Source organism: Tarenaya hassleriana, unplaced genomic scaffold, assembly GCF_000463585.1.
Source record: "Tarenaya hassleriana unplaced genomic scaffold, ASM46358v1 Cleome5, whole genome shotgun sequence".
NCBI lineage: Eukaryota > Viridiplantae > Streptophyta > Magnoliopsida > Brassicales > Cleomaceae > Tarenaya > Tarenaya hassleriana.
In genome coordinates, this window is record NW_010967707.1 from 5,296,388 (window position 1) to 5,316,613 (window position 20,226).

The window sequence follows — 20,226 nt, forward strand, 5'->3', positions numbered from 1 at the left end:
GAAAGAGATAAGTTGGGTTTTATAGAAGAAAAAAAAGCGATGGGTTTCCTAAATATTTTTTTTTTGTTAATTTAAATAAATTGAATTTTGGACCACGGGGAAGAAGGCATAGCCGTAATTTAGGAACTGTTCGTTCTTTAATTAATTATATTTTTAAAATATCCAGATTTTGTAAAGAATATACGAATAATTTAAAAAAATATGTATTTTCTGTCGCCAGTAAAAATACGAATTTCTAAATTAGCACGTGATATTTTAAAAATGGCTTTATATACCGTTTTGGAGGAACCGAGGATACAATTTAATCATTTAATTTTTATTTATTTATATAATTTAAACAATTATTAACAAAACGATATAGTATATTATTATCATTAAAAATGTATATTGTAATTACAGAAAAAAAAAATTATGTAGTAGTAATGGATAAAAGAAAACCTCTGGTTAAAGGATTGCGGCAGTAATCAATTAATTAAGCTTAGAGTTAGCACTTAATTAACTAGCACTAGAGCTTTGAAGGTTGACCCTTTGACTTTCCCTCTCTACGTGTGCTACCATCACTTGGTTTCTTTTGAGCATCTTTTTCCATTTTCCTCCTCATTTGAAACAAGTTGCAACTTTAATAAATATATCTGTATTCTTTGTTATCCTTTTTATTATATATATATATATATTTGTCCTCCCTTTGTTTTTGTCATTTCTTTTCCATGGACCGACCATACAATACAAGTCCAAATTTCATTGTATAGAAAACGTTTTAAATTTGACTTTTTCCATTATCGTTTTTTGTTATATCTTAATTACTATTTGCTACCACTATTTTTTAACATATAATGGCATATAAACTAGCAATATCAAAATAAATAAAACTACCGTTATAATATTATTAACCGCTTAAAATTTTACTAGATTTTAAAAAAAAAAATTATATCAAACTTGATTAAGATTCATATTCTAACCATTTACTTCGAAAGAAATATAAACAAAAGCATTTAAAAATAATAACAACATGTTGTAGCCAATCTAGCACTATGGCCCTTACGAGAGGAATAGAAGTTGGACAGTTCTAAGGCTTCAACTTTTAGCTATAATACGAATTATTAGTTCCCGTTTTTAAAAGTTGTATTATACACATTAATTGTAATTAATGAATGTTGGACCACTCTCTAATCAACCCATAACTACGGGTCCCTAATCTTTCCTGAACTCAAAGCAATCGTATTAACCAGTATTAATCCTAACAACTAATTTGATACATCTTTTCCTTTGGGCAATTAAATGTAAATCTCAATAACGCAGGGCGCAGAAAACTAATTAAGTTTTTAATCAAATGGGTCTATTTTTTTTTCTTTTTCTTTTTACACAGCAAAATTAAGAAGGGTTCGTGTGTGTTAAATGCCAAAGCAAAGGTTAAGCTCGTAATAATCTCTTAAATACGTGAGCTCGAGTCTCTCTATCAATTGCATGTGTTTTTAATATTGATTAATTAGTGTATACAATTAAACATTTATTCGTGTAATTTAATCTATATAGTATTTTGATGGCATGAACATCACGTGATGTCGGGATAAAGCAATTGCAGTCCATGATTATCCCACTGTATGCATGTGTATATATATACATACACACACACACACAATATACCAATATGTGCATACGCACCAGCACACACAGACAAGAAACACGTACATATGCGTGTATATTATGTTTTAGTTCCAAACATGTCTTTGTTTTTGGAAACTACAACCCTTCATACTTTCCCTTCTTTACTTTTTTTTAAATAAAAATAACATTTTTTAAGGTCTTTATAAATATATATATATATATATATATATATATATATATAAACTTTATTATGCATGAATAACGTGGAAGTTCAATGCATAATAATTTCATCGTGACAGAAACAATTGGTTCCCTCTCTAAAATATATATATATATATATATATATATATATATATAAACTTTATTATGGTTATTGATTAAAAATCGGAGAGATAAAACATTATTTTAGAACTTCAATATGTAACAATTGTAACCAAACAGTATAGTTGGGGTACATAAAAAAAATACATATTAATTAACCAAGTTCACGTCTTAGAACATAAAATGAAATTAAATAAAAAAAAGAGAAAATATAATTAAATATGAATTAAATTTGTGTATGTAGTGTGTACATGCTCCCCCGGTTGGCTGCAAAATTAATTAAATATAGTTTATAATCACATAATTGCATTAGGTTTAGGGATGTAATTAAGTGAACAAAGTAAGAAGAGTCGAAGGGTCCCATCAACATAATTATATGCTTCAATAAGCTCACTTTAATTTTCTTTTAGTCTTTGTGGCCTTTTGCGATGATTGATGGATATAACTCATACAAATAGTCCAACTTTGTTAAATGAAAAACTATATATATACTGGAAATTACGTCAAAAATATTTTAAAAATCCAAATATTTATTTGAAAGTCATCAAAGATGTACATATGTGTGACCAATTTCCATATGTTTTACATCATCACTTATTATCTTATTACTTATTTTATACCATGATAATTATAGAATTTCATGTGTTGCGCGCGTTTATACTTTTTTACACCATTTCCTATAAATTTATCGTTGAAATTAATTATTCATGATTATCTCCTTCCGTGAAGCTTCTGTTTTTTTTTTTAATTTTATTCCAAGAATCAATACTTCTATAAAAAAAAAATTACAATAATTTTTCATTGTAATATTTATACGTTAACATATATGTAAAAGTCACTTTCGAAACTTAGATATCCAACATAAAGACAACACTTTGTTCGAACATTCTCCCAAAATCATTAGAAGAATTGTCTTAGTTGTAACCGTAATTACAATGGTTAAGAATAATGAGATTACTTAGTCAAAAAGGTTAAAGGCTTTTTTTCCATATTTTTTAAATGACAAATCCAGAGAGATTCTTCATCAACTGAAATTTTGATAGAAATTACATGTCTATAAAAATTTATCTTTAGATTTAAATGATGATTTTAATCAGAATAAAATTGTATTCATAATATTTTTTTTATAAAATTAATCTTTAAGGATATACATATGAAATATAGATTTTCACACTATAAATAAATTAAATTAAATTATTCTATTGTAACTGTGAAAATTTAGGAAGTTCTTGATCGCAGATGTAAGAAATTTAACCAATCAAACAATTACTTAAAAAAATAAAAAGAAATTGAAGGCGATCGAAGGTTTGGAGAGTTGGCACGTGTCCCTCTCTTTCATAAATCTATTTTCCTCCTCTAATTTCGATTGGTCGGTCCATTTCATAGTCGAATTAGGAAAATTTTGATTATATAAACAGTTTTTTTTTTGTTTGTGTGAAGAGGGTTCCATTTATATTATGTGATTTAGGCCATATGGTGAAACTATAAACAATGTGCCAAAGAATATTTGTGGGTATCATTAGTAGGCACGGATGCAAAGTAACCGCCTAGAACCACATACACGTATATATACGCATATATCCTTGTGTGTGTATATATATTGATATTCGGAAAATTTAATACCAATATATAAATGCCAATAGAGTGACTATCATTTAAAGTTACCGAAATTTTATATTTTTATTGGGTCCTCGCAATCAACCATAAATGTCAAAGGCGAGTCCAAAATTTTGAATTTAAGGAACATATATTTAATTATTTCAATATAAAAAATTCCACGTAAAAATGATTAACGAGTTCCAATTTCCAAAGTTTGGAACTAATTAATATGGGATATTATTAAAAAATAATCAAGATATTTTAACTATAACCCCTCGTATAGTGAACATTGAATCATTTCATATCTAAATCATTTTTATCAGGTGTTGTATTTAATGTAATGTAAAATTTTAAAAAAATTAAAAAATGCGTGTTTGGGATGAAAATCCAAGACACGTAATTAAATTTTTTTCTACAACCTATTTATTATTACGCTTTTATGCTTATTATTAAAAACACTTACCAAAAATAGTTTATATAGACGTGTATTAGTGTATATATATATAGTATTAACTTGAGCTCAAAACCCTTTACTATCCATGGCACTAAATCATGAATGTTATCCACAGTCAGGATTTCTCTTCACATTATTTATAAACAAATAGAAAATATTTAACATTGAATTCCTAATCAGCATAACTATTGCGGATATATTTTTTACAATTTGGGTATTTCACTTTTTTGCTCATGTTTTTTAAAATTTTATATTTATATTAATATATTTATTTTTATATAAAATTAAGGATGAAACGTCTTTGACCCAAAAATCTTTTTGATTCTTATTATTATTATTATTATTATTTTGTTCTTCTCGGTGTATTTTTGACCCTTTCCCGGTAGACTATGTATTGTATTGTATCTCTTTTTTGTATACACTATATGGTAATTAATTTGTTAGGTATTAAAATTTTCTTACAAATAATTATGCAAACCATTATTCTAAGTTTCATTTCACTGTTTCGATTTGTAAATAATTTATTAAAATTTAAATACTGTTTGTCAAAATGTAATTGGTTTTTTAGCTCTAGTTTAAAATAAATTACAGATTTTTTTCCATTTTACAAATATAGAATCCATATACACTTATCAAATCGAATCCCGAAATCTCTCAATTATAAAAAAACGTTGTCCAGCTTGACACGTACCAAAGCAATCATCAAATTTACACTAACTCTTAAATATGATTTGGTCAGTCCATTCATATCTTCGAATTCGCATACGTGTGATGGATAATGTTAGGGCATGTGTATCCGGGACCACTTTTGCATATTACTACCGTAACTTAAATAACTTTAAACCTTTACAAATAATCATATTTTTCTTCATATATATATATATATATATATGAGTTTACGAGATAAGATTGATCTGGAAAATGATTACAGTCCAAAATGCGTCTGAAAATGACGACATTGATGATGATATCCATTCATCCGAAAATGTTCAAGAGAAATATGATATTATCGTTTTTCATATTCTTGAAATAGTATATGCTACAAAAACATATGTTTCGTTCACATTCTATATATATGTATATATATATGCACGTGAGTGTGCGTGATATTTAACTACGATGGAGTTAATATGGGTTCCCAAAAAGTAAAATGAAGGGATTGGTAATTTGACACTAACCACAGTAAGTTGGAATTTTATGAATTCAGTGATTGGTTACAATAACAGTTAATGTTTTAATAAATGGTTAAATTAATCTAAAATCATAAGATTATTTAAGGGATTTACATAAAACTGGTTTATTATCATTTTTTTTGCATCTTATATAATAAGTGGAAAAAAGAAGTTGGAATATATATATAATATATATGAAAGTATCTGTTTGCGTTATATATATATATATTATATATATATTGGACAGTAGTTCTGAAATTTATTCATCATCTAAGAGTTGTGAGTTTATGTCCCATTAAGACAGATATTAGAAAGTAGTTCTGTCTAGATTCAATGGCACTTCTCAGATCTAAAGTCTACCCAAGACAACGACAGTCCCTTTTAAGATCCGTCGTTATATACATATATATATATATATATATATATATATACATAGAAATGTGTGTGTAAACACATACATTGGAAGCAAATTTACTTTTGTGGATATACACACACATCTATAATGATATTTGTATTTATACCTATGTAACTATATAGTCAAAATCATTTTATGTATTGAAATTGTATACAAATGTTTATATATATATATATATATATAACCTGTGTTCGTCAATACGTAATATGTATATGCATACGTGTACATGTGTAAAATTTTGGGTGAAAGTCACCGAAATGTATAGATACGGGTCGTATCGTATATATAGACCGATACATACAAAATCGTAAATATAATTAAAAATCTCCGCAGTTCACGCAGAAAAATATGTCTAATGATTCATTGGATTAGTGGCCACAAAATAAGCGAATTTTTAAATAACAAAATTTGGACTAACCAATTGTGTTATTTCTTCAAATAAGTGTTGAAAAAATTGTACGGTCCAGGGAAGTAAAATTCCATTATCATGTTTGATTTGAAGTCGAATAACTACGCGACCCATTTTGACGATGTTATTACTTAATTACTTTGAACCCTAATAATAATAATAATTATTATTATTTAATGAAAAATGTAATTTCCGGTGAATTTATTTTTCTTTTCGATGTGTTTGGGTTCATGAGTATAATTGTCTAAACTATATTCTTAATTATATTAATTATATTGTTAGAAGCTTCCTAAACCGTGGTCACTCTATAATTAAAACAAAGTGAGAAAAATTTAACGGTAAAGAGGATGACGACAAAAAAGGAAAAAAAATGTGTATATATAAAAATAAATAGAGAATTCAAATATTAAGAAGTTCAAAGTAATATAATAATAAGCCGATTTCCCAAAGTGGAGAACAGAGAGTGCTTTGTTATAATTACTTGTTCTCCTCTCTTGATATATATATTTGGCAAATGGGACATTTTTGTTTGTTAAAAGACAAACATTTTGTTGCAAAAAGGAAATATGTTATTTGTGGAAATGATTTTGTTTAATTTAAGGTTTAGCTTTTTATGCATTTGTCTGTGAGAAATTTTTGGAAAGTGTGGTCCAACTGGTTGTTAGATATAAAACAAAACAAGTCTCCCCAAATATATCATATGGTTTTAATTCCAAAATGTTATACAATGTCCTTCTAGACATTCGATAGTTTTTTTTTTAATTATTATTACAATTTGCATGCATGTATGTATATATGTATATATATTCGGACTTCCAATAATAAATTCCCCCCACGGATTGATATAGTGATGGTATTTTGAATTTCCATTGGGATTTCGGTTTCGTTGTTTCCTGTTTTATATTTTTTTTTAAAAAACATATTTGTTCAGTTTTATAGTAGATTTTATTTTGATTTGGATCACGTTTGAATTCGAAAAAAAATAATATTTTTTTATTTTATTTTAATTTTTCGATTGTTTTATTATTTAATCTATTCGATTAAAATCTGAATAATTTAATTTTAAAAAATAACATCTAAATCATTTAGATAAAACTATATGTTATTTTAATTTGGTTTAACTGATTTCTATCCAATCGATCCAAAATTTTCATTTATAGCGAGGAGTATAAAAAATAGAAATCAAACCAAACACCAAATAGGAATTTACCAGTTTTGTGTCAAGAATGGTTGGCTCAACTGGTAAATGGGTATCCGTAAAGAGTGTTACATCCCAGGTTCGAACTCACAAATCACATATTATATAAAAAAAAAATGCCAATTTTTGTGCACAGGTAATGCACAAAAATCCAAAATATGAAGAAAAAAACATGTTTTATTATATTTGGATTGGACATAAATGGACAAAAATGGTAAAACAATGATGGTCATAGTGTGAACACGTCGTCAACACAGTGTGCTGCTCTATAGGGATCAATATAATAATTCGCCAACTTGCATATATAATCTTATATTACTACTTCATTAGACTATAGTTTTCATCATATCCCATTTCATATATCTCCCGCAAAAGATATTTAGATTTTATATTTTTTTTATAACCACCAAGATCCATATTACTCGCGCGCTCGGATATTTTCTATATGATTTAGATTATATACTACCCTCCAAATTTGAAATTGAAATTTGGAGTGGACAAACATTTTTCGTCCTGTTTCACCGATTACATCTCCTATCTTATTATATTTATTGCCTTGGAAAGCTTTAGAGTTTAATATATGTTACTTTTTATTCACGTTTTAATTAATTTTCATATATTAGTAATGTGTATATACTGAAAAAGGTTTCAAATTTGCACACGTCTAAATTGATTTTGATATTCTATTTCGAAATCTATGATCCGAAAAATATCGTAATAATATCCAACCTGAAAAGTTTGATCACATTAACTCCGGATTCAAATTTGACTCGTCTTGAATACAGTTGAATAATCTATATATATATATATATATATATATATATATACTCTGTGATTACAGATAGATATGGAATATTTTATGTATACGTCGGTCAAACGAGTCAAAGGGGTCTCCGAGTTAAGGCACAACCCACTCGTGCGCTGAATCTTGGTGTTGCCCCGTCAACAAACGGAAGCTTGTAATTAAGCACAAACGAACCATCTAATCATTTATTTATTAGGACACTAATTACTTTGCACATTATAAAAATCAAGTCCATATTTAATTATTATTTTTGAGATTTATACATATCTATAACACAATCATATCATCATCCTTTTCACCCAACATACGATTAAAAAATAAAAGATTGGACCAACGTTGAAAACATACAAACGAACTCGTCGACCAAAAGCAACTCTAGCACGAGTCGTATTCAACCTATTAGTAATCGTTTTGCGATTTGTTCTTTACTTTAATTTATATAATGTCAAACATTCATTAAAAATTTAAAATTCACCAAGTAGATATGTAACCGACAAGTTTAGTCAAAACTAATATCTTGGTTTTATGGTTATTAAAAAAACAAAACTAATCCTAAGGGCAATCGAAATTATAGTAATTACATCGTCATTCCATTTATATACGAAAAATCCGTATAATAAAATGTAGCGTTGATAAAAACCACATATCTAATAGAAAATATATTTTCTATGTTATAAAGTTCCATATATATTCACCATATGTAATGTACGTCTTTATGTTATATAACTTGAATTAAGATTTGGTCAATATTCCAAGGGTTGTCTTAAGAATTCCATCATACGATATTTGGTGATAGCAAGTCAAAGATTAACTCATTGAGAGAGGTCCAAAAATATATTTTTTTTGTTTGTAAAACTCATCATAAAAAGTCAAATCACATTTGATATCTTTTTTTTTTACGATGTCAAAGTCAAAGACCGATTATGTTTTTAAAAATAAACAAATCCATGCATAAAGTCATATATATATATATATATATATAAAACCCTAAATTCAAATGGTTGACATGGCGTTCTATTTACAACTTTATTTGAACACGTACGGTGTGTAGTTTGCAATTTTACCTAAGCCATTTGCATATATTGGATTTGATGGTTGAATGTTGTTTGTATACGTAATGTCAGCATATATACACTAAAGCTTCGTGATTGACCTAAAATCGTATAAACATTATAAATCGACCTCTCCAGAAGATGAAAATCAAAATTCATAAAGTGATTACTGCAAACTAATGTTCAAATCTGTTTGGAAGCCTATTTTAACCGATTTTAATGATCTTACAAGAATTACTAAATTATTACTTTTTGTATTTTCTGAACGAAGATTATATATATATATATATATATATATATATATATATATACACGTTGATTACAGATAGATATGGAATATTTTATGTATACGTCGGTCAAACGAGTCAAAGGGGTCTCCGAGTTAAGGCACAACCCACTCGTGCGCTGAATCTTGGTGTTGCCCCGTCAACAAACGGAAGCTTGTAATTAAGCACAAACGAACCATCTAATCATTTATTTATTAGGACACTAATTACTTTGCACATTATAAAAATCAAGTCCATATTTAATTATTATTTTTGAGATTTATACATATCTATAACACAATCATATCATCATCCTTTTCACCCAACATACGATTAAAAAATAAAAGATTGGACCAACGTTGAAAACATACAAACGAACTCGTCGACCAAAAGCAACTCTAGCACGAGTCGTATTCAACCTATTAGTAATCGTTTTGCGATTTGTTCTTTACTTTAATTTATATAATGTCAAACATTCATTAAAAATTTAAAATTCACCAAGTAGATATGTAACCGACAAGTTTAGTCAAAACTAATATCTTGGTTTTATGGTTATTAAAAAAACAAAACTAATCCTAAGGGCAATCGAAATTATAGTAATTACATCGTCATTCCATTTATATACGAAAAATCCGTATAATAAAATGTAGCGTTGATAAAAACCACATATCTAATAGAAAATATATTTTCTATGTTATAAAGTTCCATATATATTCACCATATGTAATGTACGTCTTTATGTTATATAACTTGAATTAAGATTTGGTCAATATTCCAAGGGTTGTCTTAAGAATTCCATCATACGATATTTGGTGATAGCAAGTCAAAGATTAACTCATTGAGAGAGGTCCAAAAATATATTTTTTTTGTTTGTAAAACTCATCATAAAAAGTCAAATCACATTTGATATCTTTTTTTTTTACGATGTCAAAGTCAAAGACCGATTATGTTTTTAAAAATAAACAAATCCATGCATAAAGTCATATATATATATATATATATATAAAACCCTAAATTCAAATGGTTGACATGGCGTTCTATTTACAACTTTATTTGAACACGTACGGTGTGTAGTTTGCAATTTTACCTAAGCCATTTGCATATATTGGATTTGATGGTTGAATGTTGTTTGTATACGTAATGTCAGCATATATACACTAAAGCTTCGTGATTGACCTAAAATCGTATAAACATTATAAATCGACCTCTCCAGAAGATGAAAATCAAAATTCATAAAGTGATTACTGCAAACTAATGTTCAAATCTGTTTGGAAGCCTATTTTAACCGATTTTAATGATCTTACAAGAATTACTAAATTATTACTTTTTGTATTTTCTGAACGAAGATTATATATATATATATATATATATATATATATATATATACACGTATTTGAACCCAATAAAGAATGGTACTAAAAATCCATGTATTTTATGATTTATATATAAAGATTATAGTGTGTCCATAATTTTAGAGAGCAGTCGATAACCACGTTCCGTGTTGATTGAAGTTTTAATTACTATCACTTTTCTGTACAATTAATTATTGTAGAGTGTCTTCAACAAACCCACTCATCGAAGAAGAGGTTTTCGGAACCTTGGTTTCGGTCATAGGCTTTCATAGACGGAGTGGCATAATGGGCATTTTTGTAAAAGGTCAATTATGAGACCTAGGGTTTTTGGTGTTTTTCCCTTAGACGTGTTTTCTGGCTCTCTCTCTTGCGGCCGAGGGAGCTTTCTCTCTCATCGGGTGTGTGCGTGTCTCCGGGGCCGCCATCGGCGGGGTCTACTCCACTTCCCCTTTCCGAGACGTAGGCACCGAGCGTTAGAGCTCGGTATCGAACTCGTATATCGCGTGTCTCCCTCCTCTCTTCTCGGTTCTTGGTTCAAACGAGGGTGAAATCGGAGAGAGTATGTGAGGGATCGAAGGCCGGGAACCACAACAATTATATTATGATTGGACGTACAATTATTAAATTATTATCCAGAGTATGTGGACATATACGGATACAACTAATATATATATATGTATATATGAAAACCCTCGAACCACAATTTAGCTTTTCATAAGGAGACTAAGACGTGGAAAATGTTTTACTCTGCATATAATAATAATTAAGAGATGAGTTAATAATGTATTATAGATTATTTAAAACGACATGATTTTTTTTTCTGTAAAATAAAAAAAATAATGAAATGATTTTTTTCCCCTGTGATGTCGAAAATGTTTTTGAGAAAAGAATTATCTTTTTTTTTCTAACGTTTTATAATCCTTATTCCCTACGTTTTATTTCAAAAATTACAAACCAATATCCCAATCTATTAGAAAATAAAGAATAGTTGATTATCATGTAGAGATGATTCTAAATAATATTATGTTAAATAGGGGTGAGGATTTTGGTTTTCGATCCCGACGTGGTTCGAGTTTTTTTTTTAGAACATTTGGCCCATATGGGTTCGAGTTTATTTAAAGTCGGTATTTTTTTTTGTTTTTAAAAAATATTATATATATCTGAGTTATATATATACACACATATACATGTCGATATAAATTGGGCCTTTTGGGCAATGTAAAATTTTCCATAATAGGCCCATTATTGGTTCAACCTCGTTTCTCCTCTTCGATATTGAAAATGTATATTACATTTTTTTTTTACAAATTGAGATACATAATTACATTCAGGAAACAATATATGCGGAATATTTTATTTAATTTGGTTGGACATTCGAGGCGGAACTAAATCCAAATTTCGTACGTAGTCATGGGATTTCTACATATTGAATAAGGATAATATTATTTAGTATCTAATTTATGTCACCGTCTCTTTGATTTCAATATATATATACATACATATTAGTCTACCACAACTAATTAATTACATCCATAAAAAAAGTGTATATATGCGTATGCCCATAGATTATGTAAATCACTTGAGGATATTTTTTTTGTTTTCCTTAATTAACCAACTCGAGCATTAATTACCATATAAAAAAAAGTATTAAAAGCACGAACGTAGCAACAATATTTTCCGTATCATAATCTATACAATTTCATTATATCTTCAATACATGAGGTAGATCCCTTTGACAGAATATGTCCTAATTAGATCATGGATATGTCTAATCTATTTCCATTAAAATAAAAATATCCGCTGGAATCTATATATGATATTGCAAATAAAACCATAATCATTATTAAGGAAATTAATAAGATATCTAGTATCTCTAATCATTAGTGATATACTATATATACGCATCAATTTAAAATACGGGAAATGCCCATATTTGACAATCTGTATGTATGGACATTGCATTGTAATCTAAGTTTGTGACAATATACAATTTACCCTCTAGGCTGCATATTTTATCCAACCAGCCATATGAATATCGCCACGTGGACACCGTAACGTATTTGACACGTGGCATGCTCTCCCTGCGCATGTATTTCAGAGCTTATCCGTGCCGCTGCTATTGATAGAATTCTCACGCAAACAAGATCTCCGCCGTCCGTCTTGATCACACCGTAAGTTACTGTACAGTGACATGCACCAAAACAAAACCAACCCTTTCAAGCGGCGTCGTCGCGTGTTAAAACAAGGGTACCGTCCTCGCCACGTGTCTCTCATCCATAATATATGACATAAATGTGTTTTTTCCCTAATTTCCCCCCACTTTTTTTTTTATAACTCAAATTGAAATATGTATTTACGCCATCGCGTCACTTATGTAATCATATATAAAAAAAATATATAAAAAACACACACACATATATGTATATGAAAAAATTTCGCATTGCCTTTGGTCATAAGGCCCACCATTGCCCTACTTTATTATTTGTTGATTTACAGAAATCTAAAACATTAATTATGAAAATATTTAAAAAAGGAAAGAAACAATATATGCGCAAAATATTTACTAATTAATCCCAGAAATTTTATTACCTTACCATGTCATCGTCGTCAACTCTCCCTTATATAGTAGACTACACCATCTTCATTTCATCACACAACACACACACGCACACAAAAAAGACTATCTAAATCCCTTACAAAGTTTGTTTTTTTCATCATCGTGAATATGTCGCCGACGGAGATGACAGAAGAGAAGATACCGGCGGCCGGAGGTAGGGCTTACGTCACGTTTTTGGCGGGAGACAAGGACTATTGGATGGGAGTGGTGGGTCTTGCGAAGGGTTTGAGGAGGGCGAGGTCGGCGTATCCACTCGTCGTGGCCGTGCTGCCGGACCTGCCGGAGGAGCACCGCCGTATCCTGGTGGATCAGGGATGCTTAGTCCGTGAGATCGAGCCGGTTTACCCGCCGGAAAACCAGACTCAGTTCGCCATGGCTTATTACGTCATCAACTACTCCAAGCTTCGTATCTGGGAGGTATAAGCACGCGTTTTTGTTTATAAAGTATGCTGATTTACAATACACACATACGTACTTGTGTACATATATAGGTTTATATTATGTGTTGTGTGTCGGCAATTTTGGAGTTCTCGTAGTGATTACTGTGTAACTAATTTGCATGTAACATGCAACGTCTATAAATTAAAAGACACGTGGAATTTTGACACGTATCGTGATTTTTTTGGGGTTCTTCGGACACTTGTCACGCAGCATGTAGTTCTTTGTTGTTTCTTTTCACTCATTTTTCCCTCGTAACGGTTATGTCTGAATATAAATTACACAGAAAATATATAAATAATGCGTTATTAACTAGAAATAGGCGCTCTAAATACTAAACCCGGTCGGGAAATTAAATGTGCGCAGTTCGTGGAGTACGAGAAGATGATATACCTCGACGGAGACATACAAGTGATGGAGAACATCGACCATCTCTTCGACAATCCGTCGGGACACTTGTACGCAGTGATGGACTGCTTCTGCGAGAAGACGTGGTCACACACTCCTCAATACAAGATCGGATTCTGCCAACAGTCGCCGGAAAAGGTAACGTGGCCGGCGGACCTACTCGGCCCTCCGCCGCGTTACTTCAACGCCGGCATGCTCGTCTTCGAACCCAACCTCGTCGTCTACGAGGACCTCCTCCGTACACTTGATGTCACTGCTCCCACCTCTTTCGCCGAACAGGTACATGATTCTGCATCCTCAATTTTATTTAAATCTATATTATATTTATATGTATATATAATATGGTTTTGTAGTTGCAAATTATAACTAACATTTTATTCATGGTTTTGTATATAGGATTTTCTGAACATGTACTTCAAAGACATATACAAGCCGATACCGTTGACTTACAACCTCGTACTCGCCATGCTTTGGCGCCACCCCGAGTGCGTTGACCTTGACAAAGTCAAAGTCGTCCATTACTGTGCCGCTGTAAGTCCATCCCTATACTTTCTCTGTGTGTGTGTATATGAAATCCTAGTTAATTTTTGTAACTCGATGGAAATAACATAAAACAAATTTGGTACTGTTTAAAAGGGATCGAAGCCGTGGAGATACACGGGGGAGGAAAATCACATGGACCGAGACGACGTGAAGATGTTGGTGAAGAAATGGTGGGAAATATACGAAGACGCTTCGTTGGACTACAAGAACTGTGTCGACGAGATCGCTGAGTCGGAGACCGAGTCGAAGCTCAATCCCCTCATCGCCACCTTGGCCGTCAACGATGCCGACGGTGGCTGTCTTGCTCCCTCCGCCGCATGATCCGCCGGAGCAAAAGCCATATATGAATGTTTTAGCTATATATATATATATGGCATATTATTAGTCTATATATATATATATACATATAGTGCTACTCTTTTCCACTATATGTATGCCGGTTCCACATTTTGTTTTGGTGGGTTTTCTGTTTTTCAAGAGTTTGGTGTAATTTGGGATTGTGAGATATTATAGTTGACGGTCTTGTGTTATGTTCTGATATTATGACAACCTTGACCGCTGCTCTTGTCCTGGATCTAATAATTAAGCATGTTTTTATTCTTTTTAATTGTTCTTTTTTTAATTCATATATCTGCAGTATAAGTTTCATGCCGTTCGGGTATGTTAAAGATGAAATCTGCTGAAATATATAAAAAATCTCTTTACAGCATTTTTTTTCTGGCAAAGTCTTCAGCACATTGTAGAAGACAGAACAGGACACAGGGAAAAGACTCAGAGATCGTCGCGCGTGTCAGGCCGTCGCTTGGACTGAAGAGCGAGACGGGCATCTCTCTCCTTCTCAAACTGTCGGTAATCAGCTCTCTCCAAGAAGGAGACTCTGTCGAGGTACTGGTTAGAGCTCTTCTTGTATGCGTCCAGCTCATCCTCCAGCCCTTTGTTCTCGTCCTTGAACTCTCCCCAGTCTTTCTTCGTCTTATCCAGCACACTCAGCTTCTGCTTCTTCTTTATCTGTTCGAGCAATGCGTCTACTGCAGATGGCGCTGAGGATTTCCCCTTCTCGGATGCTTCCTTTGAATCCGCATCGACCAGCCTCTTGATTTCTATATCTTGACCCGCAAAGTCCCGGACTTCAGTTATCTAGAGGGCCAAAAAAGAGGGTGTTTCTACGTCAACCAAAAAGCTCACAAAATAACCGAAGATAGAGATGTTTAGTGGTTCTCACTTTTCACAGAAACTCCCGAATATCAGTTCATCAAAATCGAGTTTCAGTAGATAAAGAGAACTGCATCATGAGATTATCTCGACCAAACACTAATATTTAGCTCTATGATATATACCAAAGATTCTGACCATATGGGGTGGCAAGTAATAAAACAGAAGAATGCAGCGATCTACGAAGAGAAACAGAGACAAATTGACAACAAAAACATGATTTGATCAAGAGAGGGAACAAGTTTGTCAAGAAATGGGTACAAGTGCAAATTAACAGATAGCTTTGAAGGTTTGAATTTGGAGAAGGCAGCTTCCTAAGGCATAGCAAATTCATCACTCCAGATTAATGGGTAATCAGCAGACCTTAAACCCTAACATCGCTGCACAAAACACAATCTACGGAAAGCAAGCATTCTGACCTCAACTTTGCCGCCGCTTGAAGCAGCTACAGCCGAGGCGTTCTTAACAGCTGCAAGAGCAGCTGCAGCAATTCTCTTGGCCTCCTCAGTAAAAACATTATCCGCGACACTGTCATCCCTTTGCACATCTAAAGCTCTGGCATCTGCTTTCTTTGTCTCCACGCCCAGATACATTTTCCAATTCTGACAAACAAAGGTCAATTTTATACTCAAACCCAAAGACATCTCTGAAACTGAGACATCAGATTAAAGAACTGAAGATTGAATTCTCACATCAGAGAGATTCGCAGAAGCTGATGCATCTTGAATGGATGAAGCAGAAGGGCTCTCCAAGAGAAAATTGAGCCGCTTGTCTGGAAGACCCTCGTTCATTTGCTCCCAGATTTCGGCAACCTTCTTGGACACAGTGCATCCGCCATTGTCAATGTCTCCAGGAGATTTCCTCTTCCTCTGTAGTCCTAGATACAACACCCACTTCTGCAAACAGAGATTCGCAATGTACTGGGTAAGACGACGACAACAACAACAAGAACAAAATGATCTTGTTACATTCAAGCCGTGTAGGAAAAAAAATGTGGAAAGAAACATTACATTAGATCGAGTCTCGGAGAATTTATTGACAGTCGAAGCGTATCTCTCACAAGCCTGCTTGATACTTCGATCAGACACGCCTTTTCGCATCTCATCCCACATCGACCTCACCCTAGCGTCCATATCCCAGCAGAATCAGGTCTTGATTTAACACGAATTCATTCACAGAAACGCGAGAGAAAAACCCAAAACCCTAAGGGGAAGTGCCACCACGCCGTGAATCAACCGGCGGAGATCTAAAGATGAGGAAGAGATATACAGGAAGGAATCGATCTCCGGATATAGATGCTTAGAAAGAGAAACACCGGCGACGAGGATCGGAGGGAAGAAAGGGGGAACGGCGGCGATTCCTCTCGTCGAAGGGAAACGAAACCAACGAAACCTTCGGGTTCTTTTTTCTCGTATGGAAAAAAAAAAGGAAAAATAGCCTACAGGCCCACAAGTTTCGGAATTCCACCAATAACCCCAAAACTTCTGAAACTACAATTGACCCACAAATTTCAAAAGTCGTCCGTTCCCTCCGCCACCGTCAATATAACCCTTAGCAGCTCCGTTACCTCGACCGTTTGTGTCGATGACGCTATATAAATATAATATGATTGCACGCATACGTAGCTATTTTAGGAAATCCTACGTGGAATATAAAACAAAGTGGATATCCATAAACAAAATAATAATTTTAAATTTGCCCGAGTCTGTGACGTCTGTCGTGTCAACGAATTTTGGCACGTGATAGTTATTGAGAAGATTTCCACCAGAATTCAGGCTCGACGACTTTATTATATATCTTGTTGTAATCGCACATCCAAATCCGATTGGGTGAGACGAAGACATGAGATGTTAACCTTATCTGCCACGTGTCACTTCCAGAATCCAAAGAAATAAATTCAAAAGCCAAATAAAGGGAAAAAAAATGTTATGTTACATTAATTTTGAGTTATAATTTACGCACTGTTTATTTTATTACATATACATATTATTTACTTTGTTCAATGTCAGTGGCCAAAACTAAAATTTTAAAATCCATTAAAATCAACCTACACAAAAGCATTTAAATCTGCTTATTACACACACACACACAAACATATATATATATATGATGTATACATAAATAACTATTTCATATGTAACGACAAAAAAATAATTACAAATATATCAACCAATGCACATAAAAATATAAAATTATATAAATCTTTACTTCTTATAAATTATAATGTAATATATTTAAGGGAAAATCCACATAAAAAAAAGAATTTACAACAATTTTCTATAACAGAATTTAGAACTTTCAATCTAATGCCCATTAAAAATGCATGAATTTTTCTCATTATATATGTATGTGTATATATAAGTATATATGCGTACATTTTTTTTATATATTTTTGACATAATAATGATAATGATGTGGTTGTCAAGTTGTTATTTCGGGTAAAAAAATTGATCAACAGAATCTACTAACTAACTTGGAAACAAATAACAAATGCAAGACAGTTAAAAAAATGGGACTAAGTTCGTGTCTTTTAAAGGGGTCGTAAATTCAGGTTTTTTGCACATTGAGCATTTTTTGGAATTTTTCTGTATTTAATATTAGAATTATGATCATTTAGTTCAATAATATAATATTGCAATAAAATTAATTTTTTTTATCGTTATATTGGAAAAAAGAAATAATTTCTGTTTTTTTATTTGCTTTAAATCATTTGTATTCACTTGTGATGATGGGTAATTAACGGGGAAACCAAAAGACCTTATTTCGTTCGTGCCGATGGCGATCCTTTATGCATGCCATTTCCCTCTCTGAAGTTCCGACCAGGCGGTGATATCGGAGCCGGAGACGCCGGAGACGGCGGTGTTAGGGTTCCGGCATGGCGGCGAAGAAGGCGTGCGAGGCGTTTCCGAAGAGCTTGATCGAGGATGTGCACAGATGGGGTTGCATGAAGCAGACGGGTGTGAGCTTAAGGTACATGATGGAGTTTGGTTCGAGACCCACCGAGAGAAACCTATTGATTTCGGCTCAGTTCCTCCACAAGGAGCTCCCGATTCGGATCGCGAGGAGAGCGATCGAGCTTGAGAGCCTTCCGTACGGTTTATCCGAGAAACCCGCCATTTTGAAGGTACTTTTAGGGTTCGAAATCAGGGTTATGATGGTCATGTTCTGTCGTTCTCGTGGGGGGAAATTCCGATTTGTTTTCTCTTTCTGGAAATTGGGCCCTGTGGAATTCTGCTGCCATTTTCGGTGTTTGATCTTTAGCTTAAATGGGTATTGTCGGATTATGCTGAATCCGGTGCTTGATCTTTGAATTACCAGTTTTGTTTTCGGCTGACAGAAATTCGTAAACGGAATCTGGATTCTTAAAAGAAAAAGTTAAGAAGATATTAGATCATGACATTTCTGTATTATCTTGTCCTTAATACAAAATCACGGGGACTGTTTTAAGAGCTTTTAAGGCTTGTGTGATGCTGAGAAAAGAAAACGTTTCGGCCACTTCATGTCTGCATGCTATCTTGAGAATTCTGACACCAGATTTGGCAATTGTATTGGGTATATCTTCTAGGTGCGGGATTGGTACGTAGACTCGTTCAGGGACATGAGGGTGTTTCCGGAGATAAAGGATGCAAGTGACGAGAAGGAATTCACTCAAATGATCAAGGCCATCAAGGTGAGGCACAACAATGTGGTTCCGATGATGGCATTAGGCGTCAATCAGCTGAAGAAAGGATTGGGTCCCAAGATTGTCTACAAGGATTTTGACGAGATTCATCAGTTTCTTGATCGTTTTTACTTGTCAAGAATAGGGATTCGGATGCTTATAGGTGAGCGACTTGATTTATGATCTCTCTCTTTCCAGATTGGAAGGGTCTGACACTTGTAAATTACTGTGAAACTCAGGGCAGCATGTCGAGTTACACAATCCAAACCCGCCACCTCATACCGTTGGTTGCATACACACTAAAATGTCTCCCATGGAAGTAGCAAGGAATGCCAGTGAAGATGCCCGGGCAATTTGTTTCAGAGAGTATGGAAGTGCACCCGAGATAAACATTTACGGAGATCCAACTTTTACCTTTCCGTGAGTTCAAGTTCATCGCTTTTTCCTTTTATTCGGATTGAATTCTTTCCTTGCCCGTGTTTTCATGTCAGCAAACGGTCTGATTTCTATCTGCTTACAGGTACGTTCCTACCCATTTGCATCTCATGGTATACGAGCTTGTGAAGAACTCGCTACGTGCAGTCCAGGAACGGTTCATGGACTCTGATAGAGTTGCGCCACCTATACGCATAATAGTCGCAGATGGAATTGAGGATGTCACAATAAAAGTAGTTTCCTTCCTCTGATTCACTCTCCGCT

At 32.8% G+C, this 20,226-nt stretch overlaps 3 protein-coding genes and 1 long non-coding RNA gene across 4 annotated transcripts in view; 2 read left to right on the forward strand and 2 right to left on the reverse strand.

Moving 5' to 3' along the window:
• Positions 1-12,504: 12,504 nt before the first annotated feature.
• LOC104827105 lies at positions 12,505-13,315 on the reverse strand. Its single transcript, XR_773881.1, has 2 exons — positions 13,238-13,315; positions 12,505-12,827 (listed from the first exon to the last, which is right to left on the reverse strand). It is a non-coding gene; the product is annotated as an uncharacterized LOC104827105 (long non-coding RNA).
• LOC104827104 (galactinol synthase 5-like) lies at positions 12,821-15,261 on the forward strand. The gene is made up of 4 exons (XM_010560157.1): positions 12,821-13,682; positions 14,070-14,390; positions 14,508-14,642; positions 14,748-15,261. The coding sequence occupies exons 1-4, from the start codon at positions 13,374-13,376 to the stop codon at positions 14,973-14,975; spliced, it is 993 nt and encodes a 330-aa protein (XP_010558459.1). The 5' UTR covers positions 12,821-13,373; the 3' UTR covers positions 14,976-15,261.
• Positions 15,262-15,317: 56 nt separating this feature from the next.
• LOC104827106 (SWR1-complex protein 5) lies at positions 15,318-17,397 on the reverse strand. The gene is made up of 4 exons (XM_010560158.2): positions 16,877-17,397; positions 16,559-16,762; positions 16,286-16,468; positions 15,318-15,791 (listed from the first exon to the last, which is right to left on the reverse strand). The coding sequence occupies exons 1-4, from the start codon at positions 16,997-16,999 to the stop codon at positions 15,426-15,428; spliced, it is 876 nt and encodes a 291-aa protein (XP_010558460.1). The 5' UTR covers positions 17,000-17,397; the 3' UTR covers positions 15,318-15,425.
• A 1,192-nt stretch (positions 17,398-18,589) lies between these two features.
• LOC104827107 (pyruvate dehydrogenase (acetyl-transferring) kinase, mitochondrial-like) overlaps positions 18,590-20,226 on the forward strand; it is a 2,739-nt gene continuing 1,102 nt past the window's right edge. Inside the window, exons 1-4 of the mRNA XM_010560159.1 lie at positions 18,590-18,990; positions 19,432-19,690; positions 19,767-19,947; positions 20,048-20,195. Coding sequence (XP_010558461.1) covers positions 18,742-18,990; positions 19,432-19,690; positions 19,767-19,947; positions 20,048-20,195 — 837 coding nt within the window. The 5' untranslated portion in view covers positions 18,590-18,741. The remainder of the gene's footprint in view (positions 18,991-19,431; positions 19,691-19,766; positions 19,948-20,047; positions 20,196-20,226) is intronic.

Coding starts and splice junctions, on each gene's coding strand:
- LOC104827104 (XM_010560157.1), top strand. CDS start 13,374: ATGTCGCCGACGGAGATGACAGAAGAGAAGATACCGGCGGCCGGAGGT. Junction 13,683..14,069: donor CCAAGCTTCGTATCTGGGAG/GTATAAGCACGC, acceptor AAATGTGCGCAG/TTCGTGGAGTACGAGAAGAT. Junction 14,643..14,747: donor TCGTCCATTACTGTGCCGCT/GTAAGTCCATCC, acceptor ACTGTTTAAAAG/GGATCGAAGCCGTGGAGATA.
- LOC104827106 (XM_010560158.2), bottom strand. CDS start 16,999: ATGGACGCTAGGGTGAGGTCGATGTGGGATGAGATGCGAAAAGGCGTG. Junction 16,469..16,558: donor CTTCTGCGAATCTCTCTGAT/GTGAGAATTCAA, acceptor TTTGTTTGTCAG/AATTGGAAAATGTATCTGGG. Junction 15,792..16,285: donor CAAGCGGCGGCAAAGTTGAG/GTCAGAATGCTT, acceptor TTGGCCCTCTAG/ATAACTGAAGTCCGGGACTT.